The sequence below is a fragment of the Triticum aestivum genome, chromosome 7D (genome assembly GCF_018294505.1).
Source record: "Triticum aestivum cultivar Chinese Spring chromosome 7D, IWGSC CS RefSeq v2.1, whole genome shotgun sequence".
Taxonomy (NCBI): Eukaryota; Viridiplantae; Streptophyta; class Magnoliopsida; order Poales; family Poaceae; genus Triticum; species Triticum aestivum.
This window is the reverse complement of record NC_057814.1, coordinates 31,198,199-31,209,526: the sequence shown is the minus strand read 5'-3', so window position 1 is coordinate 31,209,526 and position 11,328 is coordinate 31,198,199. Positions and strand designations below refer to the sequence as shown.

The 11,328-nt window shown below is 41.7% G+C and overlaps 1 protein-coding gene across 1 annotated transcript; it reads left to right on the top strand.

The window, feature by feature from the left end:
• The first annotated feature begins 122 nt into the window (after positions 1-122).
• LOC123164153 (uncharacterized) lies at positions 123-3,044 on the top strand. Its single transcript, XM_044581573.1, has 5 exons — positions 123-489; positions 1,275-1,477; positions 1,558-1,656; positions 1,964-2,037; positions 2,542-3,044. The coding sequence occupies exons 1-5, from the start codon at positions 201-203 to the stop codon at positions 2,756-2,758; spliced, it is 882 nt and encodes a 293-aa protein (XP_044437508.1). The 5' UTR covers positions 123-200; the 3' UTR covers positions 2,759-3,044.
• Positions 3,045-11,328: the final 8,284 nt, after the last annotated feature.

The following is an 11,328-nucleotide window of genomic DNA, read 5'->3' as shown; positions in this document are numbered from 1 at the left end:
CCCTAGCCCGTCACAGCTCCGGGCTCGTTGGGCCTCGCTGCGGGCTCGTTGGGCCGGGAGTGGGCTTCGGGTGGTAAGAAGAAGGCGTTGGCTTCTCTCGGCGATGACCCAGGGGCAAAAGGGGAATTTTGGGAGAAAGAAAAGAGCAGCGGGGGGAGAGGCGAGGAGAGGTCGCCGGCGACCGGAGGCGGTGGGCGGGGATGAGCCGGAAGGAGGCGGCGGTGGAGGCGGGGGGAGGGGAGGGGTCGTCGTCGCGGGCGGAGGGGGGCGGGGAGCTGGCGGAGGCGCTGGCGCTGGCGCGACGGCGGCTGTACCGGGAGGTGACGCTGGCGCTGCGGGCCGGGCTGCGCGACGCCGGGGCCGACTTCTCCTTCCTCCGCGCGCGGGGGCTCCGCGGCCTGCTCGGCTTCCTCCGCGCCACCGCCGCCGCGCCCGACGACTCGCGGCTGCTCCTCTTCCGCCACTCCCAGTCCATCCCCGATCTCCAAGGTAATTTCTTTCAGCCAGCCACGGTCGATCTCCACGCCCATTTCGGTGATGTGATCCACCCAGCGCGACAACACGCTGGATATTGGATTTCATGGTTTCTTCTGGCTGCCTGATGATGGAGCCAATGCAGCGTGATAACCAGTGGGTGTTTGGATGGAATCAATGGAGAAATGCTAATTATGTTATGGCTGTCTAGTAGTAACAATGGCTAAAATTCAGTGACCATTAGGAGCATTGGGGAACCTCTGTTAGTTATTTTGTCGGCGTGCTGTTTTGTGGGAGCAGTTTGTCGGAATATGATGTTCAGGATTAGGTGATAAATGTCCCGACCAGCTCCGTCATCTGTCATTCGTGTTATTCAGCCTGATCGGCGCGTGCTATATTAGGCTTAGCTTGTTATAAATGGAAAAATAATCTTGCTGATATGGATGCATGACTGCTAGTGCGGTTTTATACACCACAACCCTCATAGTGTTGCAGCTCTCAGCCTCAGCTTGGAATACCATAAATGAACTGCGAATTTTGGTACAAACTGGACTGGGCTCCCTTGTTTGTGAATCAATTAGTCCCGTGTTGGATTTCTTGGAGTCGAACGATCATTAGGGTCTAATGTAGCTTGCCATGAGATTCCAAAGAAAACTACAGAGTCTTTTTTCCCCTTACTTAGTTCTTCTAGTGTGTACAGTGTCATCACTCCGTGTTATTAAGATACGCATTTATTTGACTGAAATGTATGTGTGCACCTGAGTAAGGAGCGATGCTGACACGTTTATGTTCTGTGACAGTTATTCCAGTTCTCTTTCAGAATTCATTGCATCAACCAAAGGATCCTGCTGTGACATTGGATCATATATTTGGAGTCGAACCAGCGAAGATCACGAGCCCCTCAACAGATTCCGAAATTGCTCTAGCTCTTCGAGTTTTGGAAGGTTGTTGCCTTTTGTATAGCAGATGCACTGCTCTGGCCCACAAGTACAAGGCTGTGCAGGTATCCGCTGCTCATTTGTTTTGTTAGCACTATTTGTTCTTGGGTCTTCTTAATGCAATTAGTGACTTCAATTGGTGTAGGTACTGCTGAATATATTAGCCAGCCGAGGTCCAACTGAGCAAGGGGTGTGCTTAGATGCTCTGATATCGTTGATGTTGGATTCACCTTCGAATCAGATTGTATGCTTTACCTCTTTGCTGAATCTGTTACAGTTGTCTTAAATTTTGTACTATAGAAGAAAGAAGTTCCAAATATAAGCTAGCAGATAGCTCTGGCATGGTTGGAATGCCTAAATCTTTGATGGTTTGTCTTTCAAGATATGTTTTGTTATGTCTGATTATTAAATTTCATCCCAGAACATGATTAATAGTTGGTGTGAGAAGTCGCGGTGGTTAAATAAATTATTGGGCTTGATTGTTTCTGGTCGCTGCGGTTATTTTTGTTCTTCAGCTGGTCTGTACCTTATATAACTGCTTCCTTCTACAGGACTTTGAGGAATACAGTGGACTTGAAAAGGTTGCTGAGCTTTTGAAGGATGTTCAAGTGGAAGAACACATAAGGCAAGTATAAATCCTTTAGTGTTCTTATTTTAACTCTGAATGCATGCCCAACAATTTGAACCGAAGTTATTGTCCCAGTCCCATGTAAACTGTATCTACAAGATATGTCATTCATCTGATTGATCTGCCTACATCTCATCCGTAAATTGAGGAATTCTGAACAAGCAAGATGTCTAGGTGTCCAAGTCTGGCTTAGTTACAGAAATGTCCACTACAAAGCTATCGTTGAAAAGTATCAGTTGCTGACCTCTACGTGTTCACAATTGTTATATTTTTGGGTGGCTAAGCGTGTACACAGTGAAAGTTTGAGCTGATCCAGTTCATTATTGTTATATTTTTGGGCAGCTTAATATTATGCCTTCCTAGTTTTGAATTTCCATTACAAAGCTCTGTCCACTCCAGCTCCTCCCTACTAGAAATGGTATCAACTGCATATTTGTTTCTCCAGTTTGTTTAGTTGTTGCCCATTGGCTAATTTTTTTTTCATTTGGCACTTCAATGCAGGTTGAAATGCGGGGAATTCCTACTGTTGCTCATCGGCCATGTTTATGTGAAGGAAAACACTCCCATACATGAACAGATGAGAAACCTTCTCGGGGAGCAGTGCGCGTCGCTCATATGGGCAGCGAGCCGGTTTGGATCCACCCTCGACGCGGATCAGAGGCAGATGGCCCTGCAAATACAAGCGAGGAGAGTCGTTGAATCCTTGGAGCCCTACTAGGACAACCACACCAATGTGTTCCTGGCAATGACTGCCATGTCGACGGTCTCAGTTGCATGCTTCATTCTTTCCCAGAGAAAAGGGTGTATGTAGCCTTGCATCCTCCATTTTGCCGCTCATCACAAAGCCTTTTGTCTTTCTTTTTCTGTGCAAAGCGATTCTTGAGTTTGCTGTTTGTGTAAGTTTGTCTGAGAATAAATTGTTTCATCTTTGGTTGTGAAGATGGTCCTATTTAGTTTTGTCTGAAGACCATTTAATATATAGAGGAAATGAATTTAGGTTGAAACGGTTGAAACTGCCTTTCTGGTTCCATTTGAAGACCATGGGATGAAGGGAAAGATCTGATACATGAAGCTTTCATATTTCGCAAAAAAGATCGCTGTGCCATTATCAATTTGGCCAGCATCGTCTACAGCCAAGAATAAAAACATCGTATGTTGCCTTAGCCTGATTGATTCAATGGAATATAAAAAGAGGATTTTTATGATTCTTAGAACTAAGCCTATTTTATTCTGGCATTATGAGGATTTTTATAATTCTTAGAATGATGCATGCGTGGGTTGTTTGAATATCATGACTGCAATCCATACAAAAATTCTAAATCAGATTGGATCCAAGATGACATATCATTGTAATCCTATGGTTTTTCTTGTTCTAGTGAATCAGATCAAAGAGGTGCTAGCTTGCATCACTTCCGTGGATCTATAACCAGTGTCTATAACACCTTTGAAATGCAGAGCACCAATGTGTCATTTCTTTCCTTCAACATTTTTGAGTAAAAAGCGCATCGGAGGTCCTTATTCTTTTTCAGAAGTGCCAACTAGAATGTGGCGGGTGGTGGTTGGCTAGGGATTGAGTGGCGGAGAGGGGGGACTGGATTGGGTATAAAGGGGGTGGGGGCATGCTCTCAGGCCGATGTGACGGGCAATTTTGGCAGACCCATTTGGCCCCCATATATGGACTGGATTTGGGGGATACCGGAAAATCCGGACATGTGGGCTAGGTTTCAAGGAGCCCGTTGGGTGGTTGTTTTTGTGTCCGAACATGTCCAAATTGTCCAAGTGGACACGTGGGGGCAAAATGGCTATGCTCTTGGAGATCTCGTTAACACGGCAAACTCTATACATGTTCATGTCAATATCACTGAAAAACACGTCAATTTTTGCTCCCCTCACAACGTGCACTTTCTGAGTTTTGCTTGGCAAAGTAAGGGAAGACCGGAAGGATAGGGAGGAGAGGGGTGGTAATCTTTCAACGCATCTTCATGACAACTTCAAATGAGGATTCGTGGCAACTTTTTGTAAATTCGCATGGTTTTTTCTCTTCATATCGTGATGAATTACACAAGGTATGGAAAGTTTCATGTTCTCCCTTGGCAATTCCTAGCCGACCGCATTGTTTTCGTTACAAGTAGTTTGATAGGGACGGGGTAGGACAGACATAACCTAAGCCTAACCGGCGATGTTGGTGGAGACTGCGAATGGGTGGAGGTGGACTTCCTGATCTGACCGGGGGAGGGGGGAGGCATTTTTTTGGCTTGTGGAGGAAGAGCGCGTGGGAGGAGGTTTGGTAGTGATGGTTTTTGCACTCGTGTTCGCAGCTAAAAGAATCATGACACGTCACAACTCACGGTTGTGTGATGTCGCGCACTAAAGGTCGTCACATAAAAGGGGCGTTCAACATGGACGATTTCATTGCCTCACTTACACTATAGCGGATGTACATCTCATTGCGCCATGCCCACACAAGGCCCAAAATCATGTTGTATTCGCATCCAAAATATACGGAGAAATTGCTCCTAGGCACATCATACCTTTATCTCATGTACTTGTCTAAAGAGGAATTTCTTAAAAAATCTTAGTCTTAAAATTCCTTGTCAACAATCTGGAAAATGTCTCTTCCAATTCGTTGTACATGCTTTTCTAGAAACTGTTTGCTTAAGATGATGTTGATGAATAAATTCTCACCATTGAGGGTATCGAGTTGAATATATTGATTAGGACTGGTCACCGAATAAGCTCAGCACCTAGTTCAGTACATCAACCCAGGTGTCATAACCACGAGCAAACCTGGCCACCAAGAAAAGTTTGTCGTTCAATGTTGTAATATTCGGATTTTCTTCCAATTCGTATTTATTTGCAGCTTCTCTGCCAGTCTTATGTCAACACGGGAGACGAGTATTTTATTATTATTCCTTAAAACTTGAAGTCAGACATCATTTCTTGTAATAACTCAGTTGGCTATAATGTGTGGTTGTTAACTATAAGGTTTGATGCCTCTTTATAGTGTTTTATTGATTTGATGTTGATTATCATTTATTTATAAATAAATCCAAATATTTTATCTGAATAGTTGAGGTGCCTAAATTTTTGAAAGAGCCTCGAATACATATTTCAGATATAATATTTTATGTTATGTTTAAGCAAAGTTCCCTAAAACGGGTAATTGACATAGTCTGTAATTTGATCTTAGAGATAAAAAATATTTTTCATTTAACTTACTAGAATAATTTGGCATGGAAATGTGTGGGATTCTTACATATTACCCTTTTTATATATTGTTGTGTACTGCCTTAAGTAGGTGACTTTTCTTTGTTATTTATTTTATCAACAACTATTCTGCCAGATTCTCATAGCATCAACCAACTTCATTTATACTTGTTCACCCTTGGATATGTGTGGTGAGCATTGTTTTTCGGAGATAGGCTTATGAGTTTCATCATGTATTATTCACTTGCCCATTGGTCGCTTCGTAGGGCAACACACGACGCCTACACACTGTATGAAGAAACTTCTAGTGCATGACATTGCAATCTGGCCCCATGGATGTTGGTGTGTGCTTGTTGCTGGGTCACTAATCTCGAGTTGTTGTTTTTTTTAACACCTCTCCATATATTAATTAATTAAAATATCATGACAATCGTTCATAACAGCAGACGCCACGCGGGGCGGGAAATTATTAAAAAGAAAACCATCAGATCTATTATCAAAACTAAATTTAGCAATCTCATGTGCTACTGAATTGGTCCTTCTATTTATTTTTGACAACTTGAAGTTTCCCATAAGCCTGATGATGCCAAGCACTTCCTTCTTGAGGTCAATGAGCGAGGATCTGTCACAACTTTCATTTGCAAGGAAAGAAGCCACAAACGCACAATCAGTTTCCAAAATAATAGGCATGTTAAGAGAAACACCGATAGAAAGCCCAGCAAGGCATGCTCAAAGCTCCGCTTCATCCACACCAGAGCATAACCCAATGAAGTCGCAAGATGAGACAATGATATCACCGGTACAACTCCTGGCCACCACCCCAACGCTCGTGGCACTTAAACTCTCCACAAAGCTTGCATCAACATTGATCTTGATGTGGCCAGAAGGAGGCGGCTGCCACACCTCTTTGGATCTCACAATAGTATTACTTGCATCAAAACCAGCCACCGCCTCCTTTCCTTTGTAATTGGTGACTACCTCATTTGTAGGCCGACACAACGAAAAGGAAGACCAACAACTTTCCAGAAACATAGCGGATCTTGTAACGGTTTCTTTTCCTTTCCAAAAATCAAATCATTCGTCCTCGAGTGCCGGGCTCACCAGAAAAGAAATAAGATGTGCTCCCTTTCTGAACAACTTAGTTGGTCTAATGAAATAAGTAACCAGTCCATCCTTGAATAATTCAAAGCCTCTTCCCCTGGAAAATCCCAAACTTTCCTTAACACCAACCAAAGTGCACGAGCCTTGGGGCAAGAAACAAGAGTGTGGAAAGTGCTCTCATCCTCAACCTCGTAGATAGAGCAAGTACGCATGGTAGCTTGATGATGTAAAATTATATTAACCTGAACCACCAGGCTATCAGATGTTGCACGCCATCGGAAAATTCTAATCTTTTGTAGGATGTTGGCCTTCCAAATGATATCCCACAACCTCCTTTCTCCGTTAATAGCAGTACTTGATTGCCCAACATTCTCTTTCTGATCCTTAAGCTTTAACGCCAGATTGTACGCACTCTTCATTAAGAATAGTCCATTCTTTTCAAAATGCCAATGAATGAAATCACCATCCCCTGAGGATTGAATCCGCAACTTCAAGATCTCTTCCGCGTCATGAGGATAAAAAAGATGTCTAATGATATTTTCATCCCAATCCCTAGACTCGCTCTTGAATAAATCTGAAACCAATTTTAGTCTTGATATGTTCTTCTTGCTAGAAATTTTGAGGCCAGAAATCCTTGGAAGCGAATTGTCCCTCCAACTATTGATATTCCCTCCATCAACCACCCTCCAAATGACACCATTTTAAGGAGTTCCAGACCATGCATAATACCTTGCCACGTCACTGAGGTTGACTGAGGAAAAATTGTGTCAAGAAGATGCCCTTGAGGATACTATTTTGCCTTCATTGCCTTAGCACATAACGAGTCTGGGTTAACCAGTAAAAGCCAAGCTTGGTTTGCCAGAAGAGCTTGATTAAATAACCTCAGGTCACGGAAGCCCATTCCACCCTCACCCTTTGGTCATGTTAATTTATCCCAAGCCAACCAATGGCTTTTCCTCCTATCCTCCTCATCGCCCCACCAAAAATTCCTTATAACCTGCGATAAATCCTAACAAAGAGTAGCATGGAATTTGAAAATACCCATGGCATACACTGAAAGAGTCTGAATTACTGACTTGATAAGATCTTCTTTCACCCCGCTTGAAGCATATTTATCAATCCAGTCAGAAAGTCGTTTCAACACCCTTTCCTTAGTAGACTGGAATCTACCAGCTTTCATTCTTCCTTGAGGAACTGGAAGGCCAAGATATTTATCCTCAAATCCCTCTGCAATAATCTTTAAGATGGCCATTGTAGACACTTGGTTTTCCATACTGCATGACTTCCCAAACATAATCAAACATTTATCTGGACTGAGTAACTGACTAGTCCCCCTCTTGTACATATTCAGAAATTCTTGATGGTCATAGCTTGATCAATGGATCCTTTGAAAAACAATAGACTATCATCGGCAAATAATAAATGAGAAATACCTGGAGCATGTTTGTTCAGCCTAAAATCCTTGAGGGTACCATTCACGAGAGTGAGTTGGTTGTTGGTAAGTTTGCACAGAAGTTTGTTTTGATCTAGTATGAGCATCCATGAGAGCATTTCTACACATTTCCCTAAAACTAAGGGTAACATTTTGAATGGTCGTGGAGTTATCAATATACCCCACTTGAATCCAAGAACTGACATTGTACATAATGTGCATGTTGTCGACGTAGCATATTCTTTACACGACATGGACCTGAGTTCTTGGTTTTGTACCATTCTTGCCAACTCAATCTTAGGAGTTAGATAGCTAGGGACTTTGTATGCTACGCTCATATGTACCAAACAAGTGACATGTATTATTTTCCCGAGCAGAAGAAGATGGGGTGCTTTATATTGTCAATTGCCTTTGTGCATGGTATGCCAGGTGACATGATCTTGTGTCAGTCCTTATCAACGACCATTTTGTAGCGGCATTATCTGAACATTGCTACTCTCCTGCCATTATGTGTGGAGAAGTAGTGAAGATTGTTTTCTCAGTACATCATTTTTCAGTTGCCCCCACTATCCATTATGGTGGATGTTGGGCTTATGATAGGACATTGATATACGTTGCTACGATTATTGAAGAATTCTGCTTTCATATTAATTTAACTAGATACTCCAAAAGGTAAGCCGAATATGACACGAGAATCGATCCGATTTGATACTTGATACGTCCATTTTGCATCATGTTTTCCTATTATTATTTATAATTTTTTATGCATAATAATGCTTTTGAGAGTAATTCTAATGCCTTTTCTCTCATAATATGCAAGGTTTACACAAAGAAGAAGAATACCGACAGCTGGAATTCTGGACTTGAAAAAGCTACGTCAGAGTTACCTATGCTGCACTTCTTCAAATGAGCTAAAAATTTATGGAGAATTATTTTGCAATATATAAAAAATACTGGAGCAAATAACTAACAGAGGAGGCCCACCAGGTGGGCACAACCCACCTGGGCGCGCCAGCCCCCCCAGGCACGTCGTGGTGGGTTGTGCCCTCCTCGGCCCTCCTCCGGTGCCCATCTTCTAGTATATAGGTCATTTTGACCTAGAAAAAATCAGGAGGGGACTTTCGGGACGAGGCGCCGCCTTCTCGAGGCGAAACTTGGGCAGGAGCACTTTTGCCCTCCGACGGAGCGATTCCGCCGAGAGAACTTCCCTCCCAGAGGGGAAAATCATCGACATCATCATTACCAACAACTCTCCCATCTTTGGGAGGGCCATCTCCATCAACATATTCAACAACACCATCTCCTCTCAAACTATAGTTCATCTCTTGTGTTCAATCTTTGTACCAGAACCTTAGATTGGTACTTGTGGGTGACTAGTAGTGTTGATTACATCTTGTAGTTGATTACTATATGGATTATTCGGTGGAAGATTATATGTTCATATCCATTATGCTATTTAATACCCCTTTGATCTTGAGCATGATTATTATTTGTGAGTAGTTACTTTTGTTCTTGAGGTCACAGGAGAAGTCATGTTGCAAGTAATCATGTGAACTTGATATGTGTTCGATATTTTGATGATATGTATGTTGTGATTCCCTTAGTGGTGTCATGTGAACGTCGACTACATGGCACTTAACCATATTTGCACCTAAGGGAATGCATTGTGGAGTAGTTATTAGATGATGGGTTGCTAGAGTGACAGAAGCTTAAACCCTAGTTTATGCGCTACTTCGTAAGGGACTGATTTGGATCCAAAAGTTTAATGCTATGGTTAGATTTTATCTTAATACTTTTCTCGTAGTTGCGGATGCTTGCGAGGTGGTTAATCATAAGTAGAAGGTTTGTTCAAGTAAGAACAACACCTAAGCATCAGTCCACCCACATGTCAAATTATCCAAGTAGCAAACACGAATCAAACCAACATGATGAAAGTGATATGATGAAATTTCCGTGTACACTCAAGAACGCTTTGCTTATCATAAGAGACCGTTTTGGCCTGTCATTTGTCACAAAAGGATTGGGCTACCCTGTTGCATATTATTTACCGTACCGTTACTTGCTTGTTACAAATTATCTTGCTATCAAACTACTTGTTACCGACTATTTCAGTGCTTGCAGAAAATACCTTGCCGAAAACCACTTGTCATTTTGTTCTGCTCCTCGTTGAGTTCGACACTCTTACTTATCGAAAGGACTATGATTGATCCCCTATACTTGTGGGTCATCAAGGCTCTTTTCTGGAGCCATTGCCGGGGAGTGAAACACTCTTGGTAAGTGGAAATTGGTAAGGAAAAATTATTACTACATGCTGAAATTTATTATGGAGAATCATCCTTTGAGGGGTTTGTTCGAGGTATCTTCACCTCGACCGGAACCACAATTAGCTACCCCTCAACCTACTGCACCTACTGAAAATTATTGGTTATGAAATTCCTTCGGGTATGATAGAACAACTGCTAGCTAATCCTTATGCAGGAGATGGAACCGAGCATCCTGATATGCACTTGATATATGTGGATGAAATTTGTGGATTATTTAAGCTTGCATGTTTATCCGGAGATGAAGCTAAGAAGAAGGTTTTCCCTTTATCTTTGAAGGGAAAATCATTGACATGGTATAGGCTATGCGATGATATTGGATCTTGGAACTGGAATCGATTGAAATTGAAATTTCACCCAAAGAATATATCATATGCATCTAGTTCATCGTGATCGAAATTATATATATAATTCTTGGCCTCGTGAAGGAGAAGTATCGCTCTAGCTTGGGGGAGGCTTAAGTCAATGTTATATTGATACGTCCATTTTGCATCATGCTTTTTTATGTTGATATTTATTGCATTATGGGCTGTTATTACATGTTTTGGTACAACACTTATGCCTTATCTCTCTTATTTTACAAGGTTTACACAAAAAGGGAGAATTGCCGGCAACTGGAATTCTCCAGACACATTGGGGCAAAATGTCTGCTTACGATTCGTCATACATATTTGCTACAAATAGTTTGCTTGAGGTGGTGTTGACGAACAAATTCACACTGTTCAAGGTATCGAGCTGAATATATTAATTATGACTGCCTCAACACCGAGGTCAAAACATCAACACAGATATAATAACCATGAGCAGATCTGACCACAAAAAGAAACCAGTTATTCAATGACATAGTATCCAGACTTTCTTACAGTATTCCATCATCGTTTCTTAAAACTCGAAGGCGAAAATTATTTTTTGAAATAACTCAGTTGGCTATAGAGTGTGACTATCAACTACTATATTTGAGGCATTCTCCTCGTGTTTTATTTATTTAATGTTGTCTCTCATTTAATTATAAATAAATCCAAATATTTTATCTGAATAATTGAGGTCCCTAAATTTTCAAAATAGTCTCAAATACATATTTTAAATATTTTTTTATGTTATGTTTAAGTGAAGTTTTCCTAAAACGGGTAATTGTCATAGTCTTTGATTTGATCTTAGAGATACAAAACAATTTTTAATGACATTTTCCACTCAACTTACTACAATAATTTGGCATGGAAAGATGTG

Bases quoted from the DNA above. Each gene is read 5' to 3' on its own strand.
- LOC123164153 (XM_044581573.1), top strand. From the start codon at position 201: ATGAGCCGGAAGGAGGCGGCGGTGGAGGCGGGGGGAGGGGAGGGGTCG. The intron at 1,478-1,557 runs GTATCCGCTGCT...CAATTGGTGTAG, and splicing joins ACAAGTACAAGGCTGTGCAG to GTACTGCTGAATATATTAGC. The intron at 1,657-1,963 runs GTATGCTTTACC...TTCCTTCTACAG, and splicing joins ATTCACCTTCGAATCAGATT to GACTTTGAGGAATACAGTGG.